Raw genomic sequence first — 24,309 nt, 5'->3', positions numbered from 1 at the left:
TACACCTTCCCTTACACCTTAGCTCTTGCTATGTTTATTTATGTTTTTGGTGCAACAGCAGCTTACCTTCCCTACTAAACTTCTTTGGGATTCCTTTACTAATACCTTTCAAGTGCCCATGTAAAGCATCATCATAATCACATTTATTGGTTTTCATACAGACTGATAATCTGTTTTCTGAGAAAAGTGTTCACTGAAATGATCAATTATCATGAACTGAAAATAGAAATAGAAATGTGTCTTTGTCTCTCTACTTAATACATGTTTCTGAAATTGTTTCCAGATGAAAAATCTAGCAGACAGCATGCCATTTCCATTTGGTTGATTGCCTGCAATTCTGTACAAGTTACTAACCATGGACAGCTGACAAATCAGGACACCTGGCAATTTCCTGTAATTTTCTCATTAATGTTTTGTCTTTCATATAGTCATAAACTGTTTATATATATTCTTAACTCTTTCCCCCCCTGGATGCCTACTAGAGTAACCCTTGTTTCTGTTTTCTGAACTGAGCGGCTGCTGTTCAGACCTGCCTCCAGAACAAAATGACTGGGTGCACTAGTGAAAGTGATTTCTGCCTATACAGCTTACTAGGGCTACCCTTGGAAAAACCTTCTCTAGTGCTCATCAAACCACGTCTTTAATGACACATTCTGAGGTGTCAAAACTCATTATAAAGGACACAGGGGAGGTCGTCAAATGTCATGTTCATGGGAGAAAGAGTTAAAGGTTATATTTTCTCTGTAATGAAACAGCTACACTTTATTGGAAACACTTATGCTCTTGTTTGTTAGTCACTTGAAAATCCCAGCTTTTTTGATTTGGTTGGAGAACATTTTCACGTCCGCTTTCTTCTGCTCTTTTGTGATGTAGCTGCGGCTGAGTTTTTCAAAACCATGAAGAAAGAGTTGACCTCAAGCTGCTTTACTGAGTTGATGTGACATTGTTAGCAAGCTGGTAAATAAATAATCCTGGACAATATTAGGTTGAATTTTCACAGTGGAAATCATGCAGGGGCATTTGATCGCAATATTAACAAAAAGGAATAAAACTTACCAAATACTTGATTTTTTTTGTTATACTGTGTATCATCAGATTTTTTAAAAATACATTACATATGCATGTCCAAAACTCCTAACAGACCTGAAAGACTTTTCTTGAAAGAAATCCTCCCTTACATATAAATTCTTTCATTGACATGAACCTTTTAAGCAAGCCATGTGTAATAAGCTTTTTCAGCCAGTGTGGAAAAACAAGTAATATTGTTAATCAAGCATGGAAGTGAGCAAATGAAACATGTGAACCTCTCTTACCTCCCAGGGTGGCTGAGATGAGAATGTGAGTTCCATATTTCTTAATGATAGTGTCAATGAACTGCTGAGTAGTGGGCCTGCGTCCCAGCAGGCGTACACTGCGCTGGAACTCAGGCATGAGTGGCACAGGGTTCCGAATAAGATCCCTCCTTTCAATTGCAGTGTTCCTCACCTTCCAACGTGCAAATTCCCTGCAAAACACCAGTGAAAAACATGCTCTCAACAACATACCTTATATTACACTACTAACATTAACAATTAACATTAACAATGCAGCTACATTACTTATAGAAATTCTATCTGAAAAGCTAGTGCACACTGGGGTCTTTCATGTGAATACAACTGTATGAGGCAATAAAACATTAAAAAAAATTTTAAAAACAGAGGCCAATAATGAAGATGCACTGTATTCTCTTGTGTTTATTCAGTCTGGCACAACCATGCATAATCATTGTTGCTTAGTTTGTAATCTGACCAGCTTCCTGCGATGTTCCTCTGTAATGCAGTATGTTTTCCTGAAAACTGCTCAAGGTCATTTCCTCTTCATCATGCTCTGACTTAATTCTCAAGAAAGAAAATATAAAAATACACAGTGCACAAAAAAAAAGCAACACTGACTTAACTACAACTCATTCTGCCCTTGATGTTTTCATGTTTTTGCAGTGTAAAAAGATCATGGAGAATAAGTGTGAATGTTTATGAAGCTTGTTTCGGTCCATCGAGACCCGCATCAAGAAAAGATTTCACCGAAAACATTACAAATATCTCTATTCAAGAATTCCTGGTGTATTTTTAACTGTAATTGATTGTTTATTGCTATTTTAATCAGAAATTGCCATTATCATCTTGCATTCTTTCTGCATACATTTCTTTTATGTGAATGTGTATCTAGAGGTTTATTTAGAATTTAGGAAAAACACTTTTTTGATTACTGCAGTGTGTTCTAATCGTCAAATGCTGCAAATTTCCATATGGCTTTGACAGATTACATCATTACATAGTTATGACCTTATTTTCTGTTCAGTGCATCTCTGAGAAACGGCAGCTCTGCCACCGATTTTGTTTGTCATATACTCCATCTTAGATTATTTAAAAACCACGTGATAATTTGATTGGTCTGACATCCAGCTTCTCTCTCTGGTGGAAAATATACGTTTAATGAGGCCACGTTTGGTCCCAGTGCCTCCACCTGTTCCTAAACCCATGAGGATTTCCAGTTTTCTCACTGGATCTTGGAGACCAAGTCCCTGCAGGGAAAACTAATGTCACCTCATTTGGTCATTACCAAATTTCACGAGATCCTAATGACTAAGCTTTTTTTTAAAAAAATTAAAAAACAGACAAACTAAAAACCTCTTGGGTCCTACATGTCTGTGAAGGTTCTCAGGCATCCAGGTCATCGTAGTCTAAGCACCTTGGAAAGAGATTTGGCCTTAACTCCCAGACGCTTTAACGCCCACTCACATCCTGGACCATTTGACCTCAGGAAATCACATGATAGGGTGGGAGGCTAGGTTTTCACTGTGGGTTCATCGGAAGCCTTGGCTGATTGTGACCCATGCCCGTTTTCACACCTTGGCTCGTGTGATTAGGTAGAGGATCAATAGGGGGTCCACGACCCCCTTGGGGACATTCCCATAGGACTTAAAAATCATGGATTCTCCACCAATTGCTCTTAGAACTGAAGAATTGAACTGAACTAAATGGCAGAAACTGTCCTTAGAAAGTAAAGTATTACAAGCTTGATATTAGGAACCCAGGTTTTTGAAACATGCAGATATGGCAGGTGTGTGTAAAATAATGTCAAAATGTTGCCTTTGTTTTTTTTGGGGGTTTTTTTTGTTTTTTTTAGATTGAATACGATAGTATACTGCTTTGTTATCACATTTGAAAAATGCATTGTTGAATGTTCAGTTAAAAAGTAAGTGCTATGAATAAAAATTACTCAAGAACGCTTTATAATAGCCTAATCACAAGCTTTCCTCCTGAATACGTGGGCCCACTCCAATTGATCGGTCACTTAGTTTGATTTTTCTGACATGTAGTCAGCAATGTGTCTGGCTTGATGGAAGCAATTTTTACTACTCTGTTCAGCACTTATTAGCATTTAAAGTTCAATTTCTTTTCTGCCAGTGGACTGTTATGTTATGTAATTCGTAATGTACCAGACATTTCACAGGTAATATCTTGACAGTGTCCTCACAGGGCACATTTTTTTTATACATTTTGAACGCTTCAAACAAATTGAAAAGCATTGCTAACCATATATGTTTATGCATTGTCTTAAAGCCAGAAAATAAATAAATAAAGGTCTTTGCTGCTGATTTGCAGAAGTCTTTCTCATGAACTTTGCAATTCCTTTACGCAGCAAAGACACAAGTGCTCATCTGGCAGGACAGGACACACCACTCAAGCTAGTACATGCTGATTCAGCTTCCACTCTTGTTCCATGACTTAGCTCTTTAAGGGGTACACGTTGCTGTACCTCAAATCTAGAGCAAACTTTTAAGCTGAAATAACTGCAAGATTTTATTTGTAGTTATGCAACTGTGGTACCAAATTTTATCTCTCTCCACTGCCTGCCAGGCTCGCTCAATGTGCCTGTTATTCGTTTCTTTCTCTCTGTCATAGATGTCAGTTGATTGTCACAGAATGTCTCTCATAGTTTGGTCACTATCCATTTTAATATAAAACTATATAAGGCAGCCATATATGCTTCAGCCTTTCTGCCCCAGATAAGAAATGCCAGAAGATGGAACCTACAGCATGACATGATTCAGTGCTTTGTTTCACAGCTCCAAGACCGGGTTTAATGACCTATCAAAGAAAGTTAAGAGGAGATAAATGGTATCGTAGCTGCATGGAAGGAAGACAGGGATATATGTGATTATTGCTTTATGGTGTTTAAGTAACTCATTTGGGAGGTTGGGTAGATTATGTCTGGCTGTATGAAATAAAGGATAAAATATAAGGGATAATGTGGACATCCACAAATAAATACTTAATCTATGTAATAACACTTAGATTGAATGAAACTATAAGTCCAATATTTTGAGTAAAGAAAAGCATACATTGAGGCAAGAAAAGGATACCCAAAGGTTGCACAAGTAGCATTGATTTGTTTGGGTTTCTTGCCTGAAATATTGATATGTCCAGTATGTTCTGTCTGTAATATAGTCTGTTCTTGCTACAGCCAAGGTATAGAGACTGCACACAGACATGAAAACCATCATTTAATGATCAACTGGATGGGAAATATAATATGCAACAGATTTACACAGAATTAGAGTAAAAATTTAACTGAATGAATTAATGAATGAATACATTTCGTCCAGCAACAGTCATAATTTCTGTCAGTTCAATTATATCTGCTTGCTAAAGAAAATATTAATTTCTCATACGTTTGGTCTATGTTCAACCTGAAATATGTTCACATAAACTAATAGTAACCAATTCAAACCAATCAAACAACTGATTAAACTTTATAACTGATGGCTTTTTTCCCTGTAAAATTGGTGCTATTTCACTGCCATTTTTCTGAAAAGTTGACTTTTCTAGCTCTCATCTACAGAGGCAAGTTAATCCAGTCAAGGTGTTCAACTGGAACACAGTTGATTTTATTGTGAAACAGTAAAAGGAAAGTGTATTGTATTTTTATTTGTTAAAAAAAACATTTAAATGTTCTATAATGTTTACAGAAATATTAAAAAAATGGTTTTGTCCATATGGAGAGAGAGATTGGTAAGAACAATGTTGCAGCTGCATTTCTGTGTCCTGTTTTTGCCCAACTTGCAGTTTCCAGGAGATATTTAAATATTGTTTAATTCATCAGGTGGTACATTTAACATTTGATCTTTGTGAATTCAATACTAAATGCCATGAATAAAGCCTCTACAAAATGGAATGACACCACAAAATTCAGCAAAACTATCCTATACATAGACAGCTGTGAAATTATCAGCCTGTGTTGTTGTTTTAGAAAAAAAGAGGTCAGGTCGCTACCATAACTCACAACCAAAATGAACAAAAATTTGCAAGCAAGACCTATTTTTGTTTCAACCTGGTGCTTCAAGATGATAAACCTGGCTAAATTGTTACAAATCAATGCATGTTGGGCTTCACAACAACACTTTTATATGTAAGATTTATTTGCAGTGCTTACTGTAATTGTTAACATAGTATTTATATGTTTTGAATGACTATTAGTGGTATGACTATTATGATGCACCCTGAAAACATAGTGGTGGAAAGTGAGAATATGGCATGTCATAACAAGTTCCAGGCAGCATGTCGTCTGCTTCAATTAGAGTTGGGGGCTGTATTGACATCCACTGAATATTTCCTAAAGCTCTCGCAGGGGCAGGAAAAGACCATCATACAGTGTGTCACCACAGGCACTTAGCTGATTTTGATGCTGTAGCCCAGATTAAAAAACCTTGAGAGAGCATGACAGACATTCAAAGTAGAAGTGTGGAAGCAAAGAATAAAGAGAGACACATCTTTGTTGAAAATATCTAACTAATTGAGTGGGAAACTGGCAAGGCCCATACACAAAATGTTCTTTGGTGCCTCATAAATGACATGGAAAAAACACAACAAAAAGTAGGACTGTCAGTGAAACACAGAGCTTGTCATGCCGTGCTTCCTCTTTCCCTTTGCCCTCCTCTAATACTATAGATCAAAGCCTTTGCAGTCAAATGCATTCATCTATATTTACATCTTGACCTGTGTCAGTGTGAGGTATAAATCACATTTACATCTGTTCTGCTATCTAAAACAAAGTCTGTGTCATTTTATCTTCAATTAAAGCAAACAATACTGACTGATCATGAAACAACAAAAAATCCGGCACCAATTGTAAAAGTGTTATCAACAACTTTATTTGGAATAGATATGATGCTGTCAGAAAGTGTAGCACTATGGCCCTCAGCATTTGACAAACATGATTTAAACTGCAACGATAAAAAGAGGCCAGAATATTATTTTTGACTGGCTATAGATGTTTAACAGTTGCAACTGAGAGTAGTGTGGTGTTTAAAAGAACCCTGCCCACGTAGATATGTAAAGCCTATTATATTCAGACTAATGTCACCAATTAAAATGAAATATAAATAATTCATAGGCAGCTGTGGCTGTTTACGTTGCTGGTATGTCAAATGGTTGCAATGCCCCCAATTTCTTGACCCTACAGTTAGATAAGTATGCATTCTGTTTAACCTTTTCAATTTGAACCAGATCATAACAATGAGAACAACGAAAAAATGAAGATGATCGCTAATGCAAGTAGGCAATAACAGGGCAAAATCTTGGAAGTCTGTTTGGAAACTGTTCCTCTGTGTTTCAGAAAGTGACTGGGTTTGTTGTTTGATGGAAAAAGTTGTTTGTGGCACCATATGGATTATTTTATGTATTCCACTAATGAGGAATTCCAGACGTTAGCATCCGCCACCGTTACATTAAGTGTAAAAGTGTAAAGTGAGCTTGTTAGTCCCCATAGGGAAATAGTTCCTCTGCATTTAACCCATTCACCCAGTGAAGCAGTGGGCAGCCACCAGTGCAGCGCCCGGGGAGCAGTGTGTAGGGACGGTACCTTGCTCAGGGGTACCTCAGGGTAGCCGTTCAGTGGAGTCGAACCCCCGACCTTCCGATCATGGGGCCACCACTCTACCTACTGAGCTATCCCTGCCCCCAATTAGGCTACTTTATAAAATACATTTTTTTTAATGGAAGAGAAACATGCCACAGCTTTTGTTTTGTGTTTATAGATGTCTTTTGCATTATGATGAAGAAGAATTTTTAGGCAGATTTGCCACAATTGTGATGTTTTATGGGTTGATCTCATCAGTCTTCATGATTGGGAGAATGCAGGCCTACAACAACACAAATACAAACACTATTGTTTAGAGATTTATGTTACAACAGAAACGGATGGATATTGCTAAAGAAAACTGCCAAAAGTCAGTTTCACTCTGACTTCACTCACTGTTGTGGTCCTACTCAGAGTAGAGTGAGAAGTCTGCTCTACTGTTTTATCCAACTCAGTTTCATGTTCACATGTGTAACCATGGTCCATAATTACCACTTAATGCAAATCACCTGGCAATTGTATGGCATCTGACATGTCTGTAGTCATCTCAAGAGTACATTTACATACAGATTGCTGAGCTGACTAAACTGGCAGATTGTCAGGTTCCTCATGTTACCATGATCGTTGGTGCACTTTCACAAACACCAACTGGCAGTCTACTGTTTGCAGAACATCAACTAATATTTTCTGTCTTTCATGTTTCATGTGATTTTCAATTACTCCCCCCGAGAGTGCTTAGAGTTTTTTGACAATTTTAGGCACAGTGTTGGTTTAGTTGCTGCCTGTCGTGAGCAGCGTTTGAGCTCTTTTAGTGGACTAAATGCATCAGATGTTTTGGAAGAGAAGTGTCGAGAACGTAACTGCAGGTCTTTTGGAAGTTGTCTTTGTCTACAAGCACTTTCCCACTCTTTTCTCCTCTCCTCTTCAACAGTGAAGCCATTAAGCCTAATATCACTTTCATTTTTAACTTTCAACCAGAAATTATGAGCAAACAAGAGACAGCGTGACTGTTATTTTTTTCTTTTCTTTTTGATACTTTGTGTTCTCTGGGCTTTAAGAAATAAACGCTTTATAACATAAGCAACCAGTTTAATAAGGACATTTTTAGCACATTAAGTCACACTGGTTAGTGCCAGATCAGAAAATTGTAATTAAATTGGTGTTTACGATGTTAAAAAACTACAATTTTACAGCAAAGTATATTTAACAGCACTGTTAATGTGTTTGGTTGTGTTTGATGTATATTGTTGCTTGAAATATGAGGTAACCTTTTTTTTTTAACTTAAAAATGTGTTAACAGATTTTACTTTATTGCATTTGTTAGATACTTACAGTCACTGAACTAAGGCTTTATTTCAAACCTTGTAAAAGACAGAAAAAATGAAATTGAATTGAATCTCAAAGTGCAGGTCTGGGAATACCTCGAATGTCTTTCATCAGTACTTTCAGAAGAACGCATTGCTGTGATAATCCCTCAAATATGACACAGATGAGAGAGCAAGGAGAATCAGTGTCCTGTACATCCATACAGCGTTTACAGTTGTGAAGCTTATAATGGTGATTTTTCAGCAGAGTATGTCAGAGAGGTGATGATTCAACCCTTTGTAATTTCTGTAGCTGCTTTTTGAGGTTATTGTACTGAATTACATCATAAATTAGCAGTAGCTCTATCTGTAGTAAGTCTTTCTATCAAAGACGTGTGTCATTTAGTACACGTCTATTTTGTTTTGAAAATGTAATATTTAGAGTGCTTTGATGCTGCAATTAAACAGCAATAATCACTGCATGAAAGATGCTTCAATCTGAGTCTGTCTGATATTCTTAAAGGGTACAATGTAGATGACAGATATCAGCATTTGTTTGAATAATGAGACATTTGAAATCATCTTTAGTAATTATTCAAATATGCTCAATAATAGAACAAATATTCTGTTGAGTTCCGAATATTTAGAAATCAGTCAAACATGTCTACAAAAAACTCCTTATTTTACAAAAGTATTCTAAATGTTGTTAAATTACACTCAGCAGCCACTTTATAGGTACACTTTCCTAATACCAGGTTGGATCTCCTCTTGGCTCCAGATATGCCTAAATTTGTGGTATACAGTGAACAAAGTGCTGGAAAGCATCACGCAGGTGCTGCAGATTCATAATGCAAATCTCCTATTGCACCACAACACAAATATGCTCTATTAGATTGAGTTTTTGTGATTACAGAAGCCATTTGAATACTGTTAATTCACTGTCATGTTCCAGAAACCAGGTAGAGATTATTTGAGCTTTGTAGTATGCTGTGTTCACCCCACGAAAACAACCATAAGGAGATGGTTATGCTGTGGTCGTAAAAGGATGGCCATGGTCAACAACAATACTATGGTGTTTAAACAATGCTTAGTATTAAAGAGCACAAAATGGAGAGGAAAATATCACGAGCACCATATACCACCACCAGCATCCTGAATTATTGTGACGAGATAGGATCAATTGATGGGGTCCATTTTTTCATGTTGACCCTGCCATCTAAATGTTGCAGCACAAATCAAGACACATCAGACCAGGCAAAAGATTTGCAACCTTCCATTGTCTAATTTCGATAAGTACGAATGAATTGTAGCCTCATTTTCATGTTCCTAAGAAGACAGGAGTGATGCGTAGTGTGGCTGTAGCTCATTTGCTTCCAGGTTTGATTTGTTGTGTATTCAGAGATGCTCTTCTGCATACCCTGGCTGTAACAAATAGTTATTTGAATTACTTTTCCCTTCGTATCACCTAGAACCAATCTACTCATTCTACATTTACCTATAGCATCAACAGAAATTACTGCCCAGAGAACTGCAGCTCACTGGGTATTTTCTGTTTTTCTGACCGTTGTAGATTTGTTTGTGTGAGAAAATCCTATCAGATGAGTATTTTTTCAGCAGGGCATATCAACCATGTCTACATGTCTAAATGGTTGTTGGCTAATTAGATACTTGCATTGAACAAGTTTACGTAGCAAAGTGGCTGGTGACTGCATATATACAGATTTACATGATTTTGTAAATCCTTTTGCTCCTTTGCCTCTGCTGTAATATCTACTGAAAGCCTCCACAGACAGCAATTTCCTCCTCTCACATTTATTCTGGACTTGTTTCTAGTTTCTCACATCACCTTTAACACGCTGCTTTGTTTCACATCTGGTGAGTCAGTTGCTTTGCTATTGTTATCTATAGCCTTGTGATACATGCTGGAATGGTTACCAAAAAAAAAAGAAATTCATATGTGTTTGCACGATGAATAATTGTCATCCAGTGTTCAGATGTGAACATGAAAGTAATGCAATAGGCACTGGAAAATGTCACTGATGTCAGAAGTTACTGATGAGTGCAACGATCAGCAGAATCAGTAGACATCAGAAAAATGTTATTTTAACACGTAACTGAAGAGGGCTCTCTCCCTTTAAGAATTCACTTGTTTTCTTTGTACCTGTCGCACACAACATGAATGAGGTGTGTGATTTTGGGGCTGCTGATGCAGTTTTGTACAAGTTCTTCTTCCTTCTGATGTGAGAAGGAACAGACTGTTTTCAAGCTTTGATAAAGGGTGAACCTTTCAATTTCAGCCGTTTGTTGCACTACTTTGTTTGTCAGGGATGACTTCATATTTGCAGTTGAAAATGATACGTTATTTTGAATTACCTACTTAGGTCTAATTCACTGCTATAAAAACAAATCACTCCAAGGGGTAACAGACTATTTCTAACAGCCAATCAAAGCAAAGGTATTAACTGCTGTCTATCAAATCACTGACCTTAAAGTCTAACTCGAGTCAAGTTATATCAAGATACTTTTGCATGTTAAAAAGAGATGCTTCCTGAGGATTGGAAGGCATGCATACTTACTGTTTTACATGAGAATTTAACAACTACTTTTAAAAATACAGTGTTTATGCAAATGAGCTCCTGTGCTGATAATGAGCTATCAAAACAACCATTAAATGAAAAACAGAACACCAACACAAATAGCAGTGATCTGTGCTCCCAGTAAAAGGAGGCTCTGACATAGGCGGGTCGTTTTGAATTTTGTATAATTAAGAGTGATGAGACACAAGTGAGAAATCTTATCACGTCTTGCAATGTATTTACCTGTTTACACTTACTCTGAACAGAAAGCAAACCCCATATGATTGATGTAGCTTTTTTTTTTTTTTAAATGATGGGGTTTTGGTAGTATGAGCCAAATGACTGAGAGTGGAATAATGCTTATTAAAATTAATGAGTAAATTGTCCTACACACTGGGACTTTGTTTTATAGCATTCTACGCTGTTTTTTTTTACGCCCATTAAACATTCCTGAGACATTGTTGATTGAATCTTTGCCACACTGTCTTTACAGAGCCATGCTCAGCTGAGTGATAGTGGTGCACCATGAGGGCTCAACAGAAAATGCTGGCAAAGTGCTAGGACGGGGGGAGACTTTGATCCAATAATGGAAATTCCCCCATGAATGACTTTGTGAAGCGATTCTGTCTTCCCACACAGTATTGACTTATTCTCTTTTATTCTGTACGTGGTGTTCTCACACAGTAACAGTGCTGCATGATCACATCCACTCAGATATGATATCTTTTCAGTGATATAGGATAAATGTTATTACATCTAGACCAATATGTGGCCCAGCAGGCCTCATGAATGTCCATATTTCAGAGACTGTCTTCTTTGAAGACCACTTGTCGAAGCTATGAACAAGAGGCTTTCATGAGTTACAGCTTGCGGCTTATTTAATTCGTCTAGTTCATGTGATTAACCAGTGATCCATACTTTAGAGTTGATATTGTTGGCGTTTGACCTCTAAAAGGTTGGACACCAGGGTTGTTATCACCCAAAGCTGTCTGTCCCTTTCTCTGTTATGAATTTGCTAAGAGGCTAACTCCATTAAGCTAGCCTCTTTACTGTACTTCACTAAATCTTTGTGCTTACAATGCTCTCATCGGCCACTTGTGCCAGCAGTCCCAGGGTCAGACCTACATGAACTGCCGAACAGATCGGCCATAAAGTATAACACTGTTACCATTCTGAACCTATGTCTTTAAATTGTGGGATAACTAATGGACAAGCAAAATCATGTCTTAACAGTTTAATGTTCTGACAGATGAAGTGCCTAATAGGTTTTATCTATATGATCCAGCTAAACTAGGGTACAAAATACACTAATCATCAGCAGTGCATTAACTCAGATTTCCATGTTTCCGCTCCCTGATGGGCAATGATGCCAAAGTATTATGTAGCATTTTGACAGAATATACGGGAAAAAGGAGGCAGAGGAAGGGGTAGGGAGATATTACCGATAATAAAGAGGCAAAGCTTGGCAATAAATCAAATAGAAAGAGATACAATTGAAGTCCTGCATGAATTTCAACCACTGAGAATTATTCAGAATAGACAAAATCTTAATCCTATGCTCCAGTGCACAGTGAAGGACTATGCAGAGCTGTTTGCTTGTTCTTGATTTATTTATTTACTCTTCAGTACAGGCATAGGCTGGATTTTTCCCTTCTTTTTTAATAGAGTAAATAGTGTGGGGAAATTGGAGGAGTTATACAGAAATAGTGGTATACCATCAGAGAGTTCATATAAAAAACCCAAGAGACTTTTCCTTGCAGATAGATTTAGATACAATTAGGTGTTAAAAGTGAACCAATTAAAATTAACTGTCAGTCTTCTCCCTTCTCTTAGGGTAGTTACAATGCCTGATAATCCAAATGTACGTATGTACTATTCTATGAATGTATATGCCCTCTCACTGGTTGTGGTGTACTGTAGTGCAGCTCTAAAACATTATTGCTGTATTGTAATTATGGTTTTGAATAAAAAAAGTATTATTATTTTTAAAAGTATTAAAGTAGTTGTAATTTGTTGCTATCCTAACTGAATAACAGTAATTTTGTTTTAGACCAAAAAGCCACAGTAGTATATGCATACAGCTAGGTCCACATATTATTTTAGATTCTTTAGACATTTTAGTCACAATTTCTGTTATTACATATCCTAGTTACAGTTAGGAGTAGTACAGCAGACTCTCAGCATTAATTTGAATATTGCATTAATTATAGGGGAATTAAAGTCCTTTTTTATGCACAGTCCCTTAGTTCCAATTCAAATACAATTGGAACAAATTAACATAAGCATAAATACAGTTCTCAGTTTTTTAATACTTTGTCAAGCATCCTTTGCAGGTAAAACCTGCCCGAACTCTAGAACCAGAGGAGATACCCACAATGCTTTTGCTGTCAGCTGTCAGGTTTTTCTGTAGTTTTTAGTCCTGTAGTCAAATGCATGTTGATTGCATGCTCAGTCGTGTTAAATTAAATACTTCAAGTACTTAACTCCTGTGGAATAGCCCACTTAGCGACCTTGCAAAGTTTTGAATTGCTTTTGAAGAACGCTTTGGCTCATTTCCCTCCTATGCTAGGAGTCGATGTCCAGTCAGCTTACTGCATTCGGTCCATAATTATTGTACTGCAGGTTGAATATGTTTTGGTAAAATAAAACCAAAAATTCTCAGTCTCCAAAAGAGGAGTGCTTCAAGATGCAACATCATGCGTGTTCCTGTGGAAGTCATCTGTGTGAAATGTTTGTATTTGACTGGTATTTGACAGTGAGATGAAAAAGTACATAATTAGTTGTGAAAGAAAATTATAAAATTATTTAAATTATAAAATTATATCAGCTGTGATGTGCGAGAGCAACACCCATGCAGTATTAGATTTTTTTATTTCTTCGGGTAGATTTTGCTCGAGCTAACATAATTCAGTTTCACTGTTATTTTTTTCCTTTTTCTAAAGCAAAATCAGCAGTAATCTGCACAGAAAAGTCAGAGAAAGGGAGGATAATGAAATACATGTGTTTTTCCTCAATCATTCTTGTATGATTGTGGAAATGATTTTTCATCCATTCTTTCCAGTGAATGTGCGGCTGTTGGAATAAAGCCTCTCAGAAAATCATTTGACTCTGTCATGATTTTATTCACTTCGGCGTCTGCAGAATAATGGGCTGACCCTAGAAAAGAATCTCAATAGTTTGGGTCAAAGTAAGGGGGAAATAAAAACTATAAATTGAATTAACTTGTGACCACAATAACAGTTAATGCAATGAAGTCTGCTCAGTGGCAGCATAGTGAGAATGTATACAAAAGTTATTTTTAGTTGTTTTTTCATAGAAATAAGTTTCAAAGCTATGAAATCATACTCTTTATTTACTGAAAGACAAAAATAAATAAATAAATAAATAAATAAATACAAGCTTTCGAGGGCTATGCCATAATACCTAAATTCCATCTCTGTATTCACATGTAAGCTTCTCTGTTAATAACTATTAATTAGAGCATATCAGCAAATGGAACATGATTGTCTAAATGGAATATGATTGCTGGTATAATAGCTTTGTTAGTACACTTTGTAATTGTGATGAGGCAATGAAATGAAAATTGATCTAATCAAAAACAATCTCTTAATTCGCTTTAATCTCAAGAATTTGATGGGACATTGTGCCAGAAGCGAACGCATGGGTGAGTGACATGAGCATGCGTTTGAATCTAATTAACTGTGTAATGTGAGAAGTACTGCTGATGAACTAGTCTCAATGTGTGGGCAGGGAAGAAATGGAAATTATTACTAGCTCACGCAGCATACAACTGGATGAGAGAGAGCGCTTGCACAGAAATGAAAGCCATATAGAATCTCTAAATATCTTCATAGTCTTATAAACACATTTTCTAGATTGCTATCCTTTGTTTGCATATGTATCCACCTGACATATAAAGTCCCTTTGTATGCAGATAATAAAACACTTCATCATCTGCTCTATCCTGTAAACAGTGACAAACAGTGCTCCCCCACTCTACACGTAATGAAAACCTTCAAAGGTCAAAACATTCATGCAGTAAAAAGAATCAGCTGGTATTGTTAGATGTCGCTTACTGTATCATATCCATTTACTGCTGAACTCAGCTGACCCCATATTAACTGTCAGTCACAGCTCAAATTAAAAAATAAAAGCATTATGTTGATGGTTTTTGTGGACTGCATTTGTTAAGAGTGTAATAGATAAAATTACTAAGCTAATTCATTTCTGTAATCCCAATGATCTTTTTACCTGCTGGAAAAAAATATTGCAATTTACCTTCCTTATTCCATCGTAATTTCCGTGTGAATGAAGAATTTGAAACCAATTTGAATACGGTTTAGATTTTGCCTTGCAGTGATATAAATAAGTGATAAACTGTTGCCTTTATGAGAACTGCAAATTAAACTGTGACGAATTTTGAGGCAAATAAGATGTTTCAGGATATTTTTTTAGCACTTTGGCCACTATTACGGCTCTAAAAATAAAATAACTTTGAATTAATATCACCAGCTTTTAGCATTTTATATCACGTAGGTTGACAAACAACATTCTGTGACCAAGGGAGGAAACAGATAAACAAAATAGATCACGGGTTTTATAGCGACATAACAACATGCAGGAATTAATCCTTCTGTGTCCTTTTTTAGACACTTGACCTCCAGTTAAAAGTACTTTTCTCCTGCGCTTTGAAATCATACTTCAGCTAGATATCATGTCACAAGCATGCGCTTGTCAGTAGTCTTTAATATCATTGCTGCTTCACTGCTTCAAGTCTGAAAATGAGAAACATGTCATTACTTGTTAAACCCACTTATCAGGCCTTTGCTATGTGAGCCCCAAGAGATGAAAACAACCTTCCAGAGGTTGTCAGGTTAGCTAACTCGGTGTCCTCCTTCTAAAACTTCCCTTACACACACATTTTAGTAAAAGAGCTATTCTTTAAAGCAAATGGGCTTTGGTTTTATATTTGTGAAGAATATGTACAACAGCATGCTTTCCCTGTGCACAGATGCTTCAGCACCTCAATAAATGCATGAAATTAACTGATTTCCCTTAGGTCAGCTTAATCTTTAGACTCTCTAACGACAAACAGCGCGTACAGTTTTATCTACAAACGACAGAGAAAATCTGAAGGTATTTATGTTTTCTACTGATTATAAAAAATAGGCTGAATGTTACAACATTAGGAGCATTTTAATATAAGAAATAATATAAAGACTAAGTACTGACAATATCTAAACAGACAGTTTCATTTCCCAGCAGTATATCCAGTCTTTGAATGATCATGAATCTAATTTGCAAAACGGCTACTTTAAAAATAAATTGAGTACATGCGTCCACTGGTGGTGTATCCCCTGGATCACCATGCAAACTGACACAATATTGCAGTAGGTAGCAAATAAAAGCCCACTTGAAAATAATTTTAGACATGTAACACACAGTATAAGAAAAACCTGTGATGCTACATTTCTAAGACAGCCCAGATAACAAGCCCAACAGAGTCAGTGTTTTGCTGCAAGTGAACTGACTCAGATGTTCTGCAGAAGGCTGAGAATAAACCTTTTTTGTGTTTGTGTAGGTCACAAAAAAAACAGTGAAAAAAACAACACCAAAGCCGTGTGCTGACTACAGGACAGAGGGGTAGCAGAGGAAAGACACCTCTGATGAGGTGTTTTAGAGAGGCGATGCTGTGCACTGGAACATATTGAGGTTGTGCATTTCAGATATTCAGACTTTATCGTACAGTATTTATCTCTTGTTTGTTAAGTGAGTAATTTTGCCTGCGATTATTGTTGATTAGAACTATTATTTGCAAGATAAATGGCAAATAATCTTGAATTCATTCTAGCATTTGAAAAATGCAAAGATACAATGACGATACCAAAATATTATTTAACTGTGTCAAATTCCGGTTCACTCAATAGAAACAAACTACTGTAGAAATAAACTACTGTCTCTGTACACACAAATGTTTTCTGTTAGTTTGCTTGATTAGAGCTTTAGAGCTTTTCTCTGTATGTTGAAGGCTCTTTGTAGACTTTATATTTGACTAACATTTCTATCTTAGCTTGATTGTGCTATCCATGTTTGCTCTGTTGCATATAAGGGATTGGATTTTAAATTCTTAAAACACGAATGAAATGTTTCAAAATGCAGTTGGTGAATACTTTAAGTTTATGAAGTTTATGAATCTTACAGCCAGCATTATGGGGCGATCGTGGCTCAAGAGTTGGGAGTTCGCCTTGTAATCGGAAGGTTGCCGGTTCGAGCCCCAGCTTGAACAGTCTCGGTCGTTGTGTCCTTGGGCAAGACACTTCACCCGTTGCCTACTGGTGGTGGTCAGAGGGCCCGGTGGCGCCAGTGTCCGGCAGCCTCGCCTCTGTCAGTGCGCCCCAGGGTGGCTGTGGCTACAATGTAGCTTGCCATCACCAGTGTGTGAATGGGTGGATGACTGGATATGTAAAGCGCTTTGGGGTCCTTAGGGACTAGTAAGGCGCTATATAAATACAGGCCATTTACCATTAGTGAGCCGTGTGCTTTAAACTGAAATCCACTTCCCAGAGTTTGTGTCCTGGAACTTGCATTAACCAAAGTGAACAGCTTTCTTTGAGCATCTAGTGTGACTAGGCAGCGTGGATCACTATATCAGAAAAACAGTCATTCGATGCATGGTTGCGCTGTTATCTCATCTTCAGTGCTTGTTGCTGCCTGTTGATGTTATATTGCCAGTCTCAAGGGAGAGGGGCACAGGCGTCCCACACAGTGAATTAGTCAGTACTTAACCCTGACAGTTTCTTCTAGCCTCCTGTTTCTCCTCTAATTACCATCCCTTCCTAGCCAGTAATTAAGTCATCCCACAGCGGGGGCTTTTTACCACTAGGTTGGAGAAGGAAAGTGGCATAAAGTCCCTCCCCAGATCAGCTCCTGTTGATTTTCCCAAACCTATATAAAGCTGAAAAATGCAGATCAACGCCCAGTTTCTGCAGTACTCCAGTGATTGTAATTGCAATAGCCCCAAGATGACTTTGTGTTGTGTGTGTATGTGTGTGTTTGTGTCTTCCAAGTGTGTATAAAAGAAACAGATTAGAGTAGAGGGAATAAAAACAGATTAAAGTTAAACTGATATTTTCTGTGCCCCACAGTAAACAACGCTTCCAGTGTGTCTGTCACGTAAAAGTTTTTCAAAAGAAGTTTTAAAAAGAAAATAATTGCTCATTCGATGCACAACAGTGATAATGGCAACTCGAGAGATTTTAGCAGTGCTGGATTTTCAGCTTGCCTGATTGGCTGAGACGAGTGCTTGAAATCCAAGTGCTGGAAGTCGTTACTGCTTCAGTCAGCAAATGGGAATTCGTGTATGCTGCCAAAGCACGAGAAGGCAGCCAAAATCCTTTTGGTGACAACATGTTTGTGAGTCATCTAATTTGCTCAATCACTAAAGCATCACTAGGAAATGTGAAATATTTATATATACATTACAGCATTTATCTGTGATTTTTTTTTTTTTTTAACGTAGGCAGCCAACTGTGGAGAGCTGTCAGAAAGTGAGAGATGACTTGCAAGTGGAATCCATGGCTGGACTTGGGGACATTGCCATTACATGGTCAGCATCTTAAACCTTGAGGCCACCTGGATGCACTTTTACTGTGTTCTGCTCAATGACAATACAATAGAACAGGTGACATACGGCTTCAGACTGTACACAATAATACTGCAAAGGTGCAATATAGTGCTGTTCAATTGTTGATTAACAGAAAAAAAACAACACTAAGCTCTCTTTTTGCTTCATATTGCAGGTGGCATTGTTATTTATCTTATTATGTTTTCTCATTACATTCATTCTGTCTGCGCACACAGTGTGTCATTATTAGACGGTCTCTGTCACTGCCTCACAGCTAAAAACAATAAATGAGTAGCAGTTACATGAAAGAAGTGTACGTGTATTGGTAGAGAAGTGCATGGATGAATAGAGATAGCCGAAACTCTACGCAATTTTCTCCTGGTCCACAGAATCTGTGTCTAAGTGAATGTAAGTTTAAAAAATTTTGGCAGAAGAAAAACCCATCATTTTCTAAGTAGAACCATGATTAGATGCAGAGAATGTGTTAATAATGTAGGCTTTGGTTGTTGTTGGGGTTTTTTGTTTTTGTTTTTTTGAGTGCTGCACTTTGCTTCATGGTATTTGTGAGTCATCTGAACCACTCCAGTGCGTCTGTGTTCATCCTCACCTTGACTATGACCTCACTGCCAGTTTACCTGTCTGCTCCCCTCTTCCTTGTTTTGATACTGAACTCAGCGGATCCCCTTCAGTGTCTCTAACACTTATATACATTTTCTTTATCACACACTTTTAGCACCTTCCTGTCTCCCTGCCTAATGGCAATCCAGACCCTCAATGTCTCTGTCCTCTTTCTTCAGTCTGTTTCATCCTTCCTGACTTCCCGTCTGCCTCCCTCCATCACTTCCTTTGGCTACAGCATGCTGAATTAAACATTTCTGCAGCCTCTCTCAGCAAATCTGCCGACTACATCAAATCCTCCTTTGCTCACTCTATCCAATTACAGATGGCTCATCCAAACTAATTCGAAACCTGAGTCGGACAAATGTAACACCTTTATATCTTTTTAAAAAACAAATGAGGTACATATCAGCACATTTAAATATTCACTCTTGATGTATGAGTTAAGTTTTCCTTTTAAAATGTACAAATGTTAAGATATTGCAATTGGAAAAAAAAACGTAGGGGTGGGAGTGTGGTCCGAGATTCAGAGCTTTCTGTTTGATGAACTGTTTAATTTTAGAAACGGAGGAAAATGAGTTTGGACATGCAAATTAGAATAGCAGATTATTCATTTTAGTGCTGATCAAGTGGTCGTCTAAAAACTGATTACATTTAGGAATAATTAACACCATGAAGGAAATTTCCTTTGAGAAGTATTCTTGGTAAATTTAATTAAATAAAAGCCTATCGTGGTTGCAAAAACCCTAAATCAAACTAGCCAAACTGGGGAACATAAACTTGAAAAACATAAACAAAAACAAGCTATGATGGTGATCATGGCTCAGTGCAAATTCTTTTTAGTTGTTATGTTTGGTATGGTGAAATACATGATATTTAATGATAACACAGTTGAGCTCCAAACTACTCATATCATTAAATGTGTATCCTTATGTTATTAGCTAGGATTAGTAAACCATTAGTGACCTGACATTAGACCTCGTATAATTCAATAACATTTTTTCACTCAGCAGTCAGCTCTCTGAGATTCCTCAAACTATTTATCTGCTTTTGTAGAAAGAGTTTCGTACAGTATGATGGACAAATGCTTTAGTGGGAAATTTTGTCATATTTCTGTACGACCTTGTAGTCAAAGTGTTGTTGCAGACTCACTGTGGAGATGTGTGTTTGTCTAATTGCCACAGTAACATGAGAGTGCTGCAGCTCCGTAACAAAAACAAAGCATGGAAAATAATAATGCCATTTGGAGTGCACAGCACGTAATATTGTCTCGGAACAGTCAAAATATGTGTAATGAGTCGCCAAAAGGGAAATGAGACTCGGTGAGGAAATCACACATGTAGCTATGACACTTTGGCGCAAGTAGTTCTCCAAACCAAATTTCCAACTTGGAAAGCATGAGGATCTCTGGGAAATTATTGCCATTGAGCTCCTGCTGCCACAGGTAAGGAAAAGAGAAGAATTGCTACGTCTACCAGATGCTGGTGGTTTGTCCAGATGTCCAGATTTACAAGCAGCTTTTACTGCTGGATTATCTTAACAGTCAAGAATCTCATGAATTAAGGAACAAAGGAAAAACACTTGCAATAAGAGGCAAATACTTTCATGTTTTCACATGAACCCAAGCACACAACTTTGGACAATGTGGAAAAATTCAGGTCAGGACACTGTTTGAAGTTGACCTTTTCACATGTAGCACACAACAGGAGATAATGTGCTTCAGAGGCATTCTCACTACTGGTTTAGGTGCCCACCAACAAGCTGTAAATTCTTTAGACACTCACTCAATAGGGTATTGCGCAGACTTTGTAGGCAGCCGAAAGCAAGTTTGATTAAGATTCAATCTGACTGAGCAGGACATTTCTTAAATAGAGCTTTGACCGATGATGATGAGACAGATGCAGGGCTGGAAGGGACGAAAGTACAGTGAAAGTGGGTTTTATAGTGTTTTTTTCAAAAGGCTTTACTAAGTCAGTATAGAGACAGAGTACAACAGAGGAGTGCAACAAAGAAAATCTAAATTTCCTTTGTGAAATAAGTTATAATACTTGTGTTCAACATTTTTGAATCAAAGTCCAAAGATTGAACTTCTTTTGTTATGAGATTTTAATTTAATTTAGCATAATATTTTCGCAGGTCATTGCAGGATTTTGATCGGATCCTTGGATACATTTTGAGGGTTGCTGAGCTCTGACTTAGTGACAAGAGAAGCTCTATCAGACCTCTCTATTCATCCTGCACAGCTTTTCAGAGTACAATCTATGAAAGCCATGCATTTTAATAAATATTTTTTATTCTAAATAACAACCCTCATCCTGCTTCTTTGATTACAGTGCAATGCTGATTTGAGGCCTTTAAAATGCATTAATGGCTACCAGATTTGCATTTATATTGGATTTTTTTTCCCAAACACACAAGAACCTGAGATTGAGCTCTGCGAACAAAGACCAGACAGAGAACACGCATCATCTGAAACACATTCGACCCTATAATAGAGTACAAGCAGGAGCACGAGTGATGCTAGTGTGAGCAAAACAGGCCATCGAATTTCACCACTAACACCTTATTCAGCTGAGCTCTGATATAAAAAACTGTATGCAGCCAGCAGTTAAAGTGGCTTTTTTGACCAAAATACAATAAAGGAAATATATATGACAAAGAGTAAGATTCTGTTTAAAGACTGCAATCAGCAGGGAGAGGGTGGCGACAATTACTCATACAAAGAACACTCCAATAATTTCTTTAAGACACATAAGTCTAGAGGGAGCAGATAATTGGTGCCTTCCGGTGTGTGTGTCTCTCCCCTTGAAGCGGCAATGACCTTTTCAGAGCACTAGACGCAGGGCTGGAACCTTCTAATTCCGTGTTTATCCTTCAAATTAGGCACACTGCCCATGTTATTAAAGATGGGGGAGATTTGTTTGTTGCTGATCAGGTTGGCATTGTCCACACCGCGTGCCTCCGGGGTAATCTCTCTTGATAAGTGAACCCGAAAGGAATGGATGCTTTGTCTCTCTGCAAATCTGATTCAACCACTTTCCACCACTAAATTGTTGAGGCAGAGAAAGTCCCCGGGGAAATTTACAAAGCGATTCAGTCCTCATTGGTTGTTAGAGCAGAGCACGCCTGGGCAATCATGTGCCAAGCAGGACCAAGGCTATGTATGATTTCATTCCAAACAAACACTACATCAGTCGATGTCACTCCACCTTCCTGGTTGAAGATGCGCTAATCACTGAAATTATCTGAAGGTCGAGGTTGGAATGATTTAAAGCTCTTGACCTTTGGCAACAATTTCATGCATTCCTCTTAGATACTTTGGGGTTGTTTTTTTTTGCAAAATGTATATGCTGTGCCTAGAAGTATTTCTCATTTTTGTACACTAATAGGCATCACAAGATCATTTAAATGTCAGACGGAAATAAAAAAGATCTATCAAAGTTTGAATTGTTTACAGATGCCTCGTATAGGTATGGATAGTTGATTGTTTTAATGAGAAACACATCATTTTTTCATACTTTAGGTTTAATTGACTTGTCATGATGAAGGGGATATCTAGAACTCATGGCTGAATTTGATGCCACTAATGGTTTGTTAAGTGTGAAAAACAACAGGAACCACCTGGGCCCACCAATAGTCCCAGAAGCACCTGACGTACATACACACACTCTGTTTTAATAAATCACTGCAGCATCACAGACAGGACTCGACGGCTGTACAGTGTCTGCGGAAAGCAGCTTCTGAAGTTTTGCCTCTGAGATTCATGTCTCTGTGCAACATCCTGCTCTGTCAAGTTACGCATTATGCAAATGCATTGTTTACCATTCATGTGACAATATCAAGGAGTGAAAGTCAGTGGGGACCAAGGGCTGTGGCAAGTTACCAAGTGAGACGAAGGAAAGCAAGACAAGCAAGTCTGTGAAAGAACTGCCAAAGAATGAGGCAAATGATTCTCTTACTCTGTTTGCAGTCTTTCTATAATTCCGACTTAGACTGTAGGGGGATGATAGGAAATCAAAGCACATCATTCTGAGAAAGATAGATTTAAGCCATCCGATTTTTGTACTTTTGCTTCTTTGTGTGAGCACTGAGGAGGCTGGCGATGTAAAGCAACAGAATGTATGTTGCATGTTATGGATTATGTTGCAACTAATGAATGTCAAACTCTATGATTTGGGCATAAATAAGTAAGTGGTGCAAAATTAATATTTAATTGAACTGAACTGATTTGAACTGGGCTGAATCAAAGTGAACTGCAGTGCAATGAGTTTAATTTAATCGAGTGAATAACACATTTTTGTGGGCCTAATTGCTCAGTCAAACTAGAATAAAAATAGAATATTAACATTCGTGAGAGTTTGAAAAATTAGTGGTTGTTTACAGAATTGCTGGAATTGCTGAGGTCCTGGGACAGATTGGCAACTAGTCCACGCTGTACCCTCGCCACGAGGTTAAGTATGCAACACCCTTAATTTCTGGGTGATCGCTTTTGATCGCAAGGTGATTGCCTAAGTCACCTTTGTCTGAGGCATCTTGTCTCCAAACGGCTGCGGTCTAACTGAGGGTAAATGCAGCAAATAATGACCATCTAATTCATAAACACAGACAGATCTATCAGACAATCGATGAGTCCAGCTCATCTGTGACATAAGTCTTTGCAATAGGGGACTTGACCTGGCTGCCAACTAGTTGTTATATTCCTATTTAAAGCAAGCTTGCCAAGCACCTATGTCCTCTTGCAGTTAAATATTTTTGCAGTTAAACAAGAAGTTGAAGAAATTGAGCTGATATTTCTCTAATTATGAATAAGATTCGACTAAATATAACGGGGAAAATGATTCATTATTCCCCTACCGAATTTGTTAGTTTGCCCACTTACAAAGACATGAACAGTCTCCAATTTTTATGGCAGTTTCACTTTACTAGTGAGAGGCAAAATATTAACCACAAATCCAGAAAAAGCACATTACATAAAAATTATAAATTAATTTGCACGTTATTTAGTGAAATAAGTATTTGGTCTTTAAGAAAACATAGCTTAGTACTTTTTGGAGAAACCCTTGCTGGCAAGCAAAGCAGTAAGCCATTTCTTATAGTTTGTCACCAGGTTTGCACATATCTCAGGAGGGATTTTGGCCCATTCCTCTTTTTGATACTCTCAAAACTCTCCCTTTAGCTTTTTGGCTGCCCCTTGTCAACTTCAAGCTTTCACACCCTCCTTTTGTGTTCTGGCTGAGAGAAATAGGTTTGTCATCCAGGATTTTATGGTAGATGGCCCCATCCATTG

General features: G+C 37.6%; 1 protein-coding gene across 1 annotated transcript in view; it reads right to left on the bottom strand.

The window, feature by feature from the left end:
- The window catches only part of brinp1 (bone morphogenetic protein/retinoic acid inducible neural-specific 1), a 115,778-nt gene that overhangs the window by 56,133 nt on the left and 35,336 nt on the right, over positions 1-24,309 (bottom strand). The window contains exon 3 of the mRNA XM_080869489.1: positions 1,314-1,504. Coding sequence (XP_080725615.1) covers positions 1,314-1,504 — 191 coding nt within the window. The remainder of the gene's footprint in view (positions 1-1,313; positions 1,505-24,309) is intronic.

This window comes from Rhamphochromis sp. 'chilingali', assembly GCF_963969265.1.
Source record: "Rhamphochromis sp. 'chilingali' genome assembly, chromosome: 2".
Taxonomy (NCBI): domain Eukaryota; kingdom Metazoa; phylum Chordata; class Actinopteri; order Cichliformes; family Cichlidae; genus Rhamphochromis; species Rhamphochromis sp. 'chilingali'.
This window is presented reverse-complemented; position numbering and strand designations above follow the sequence as displayed.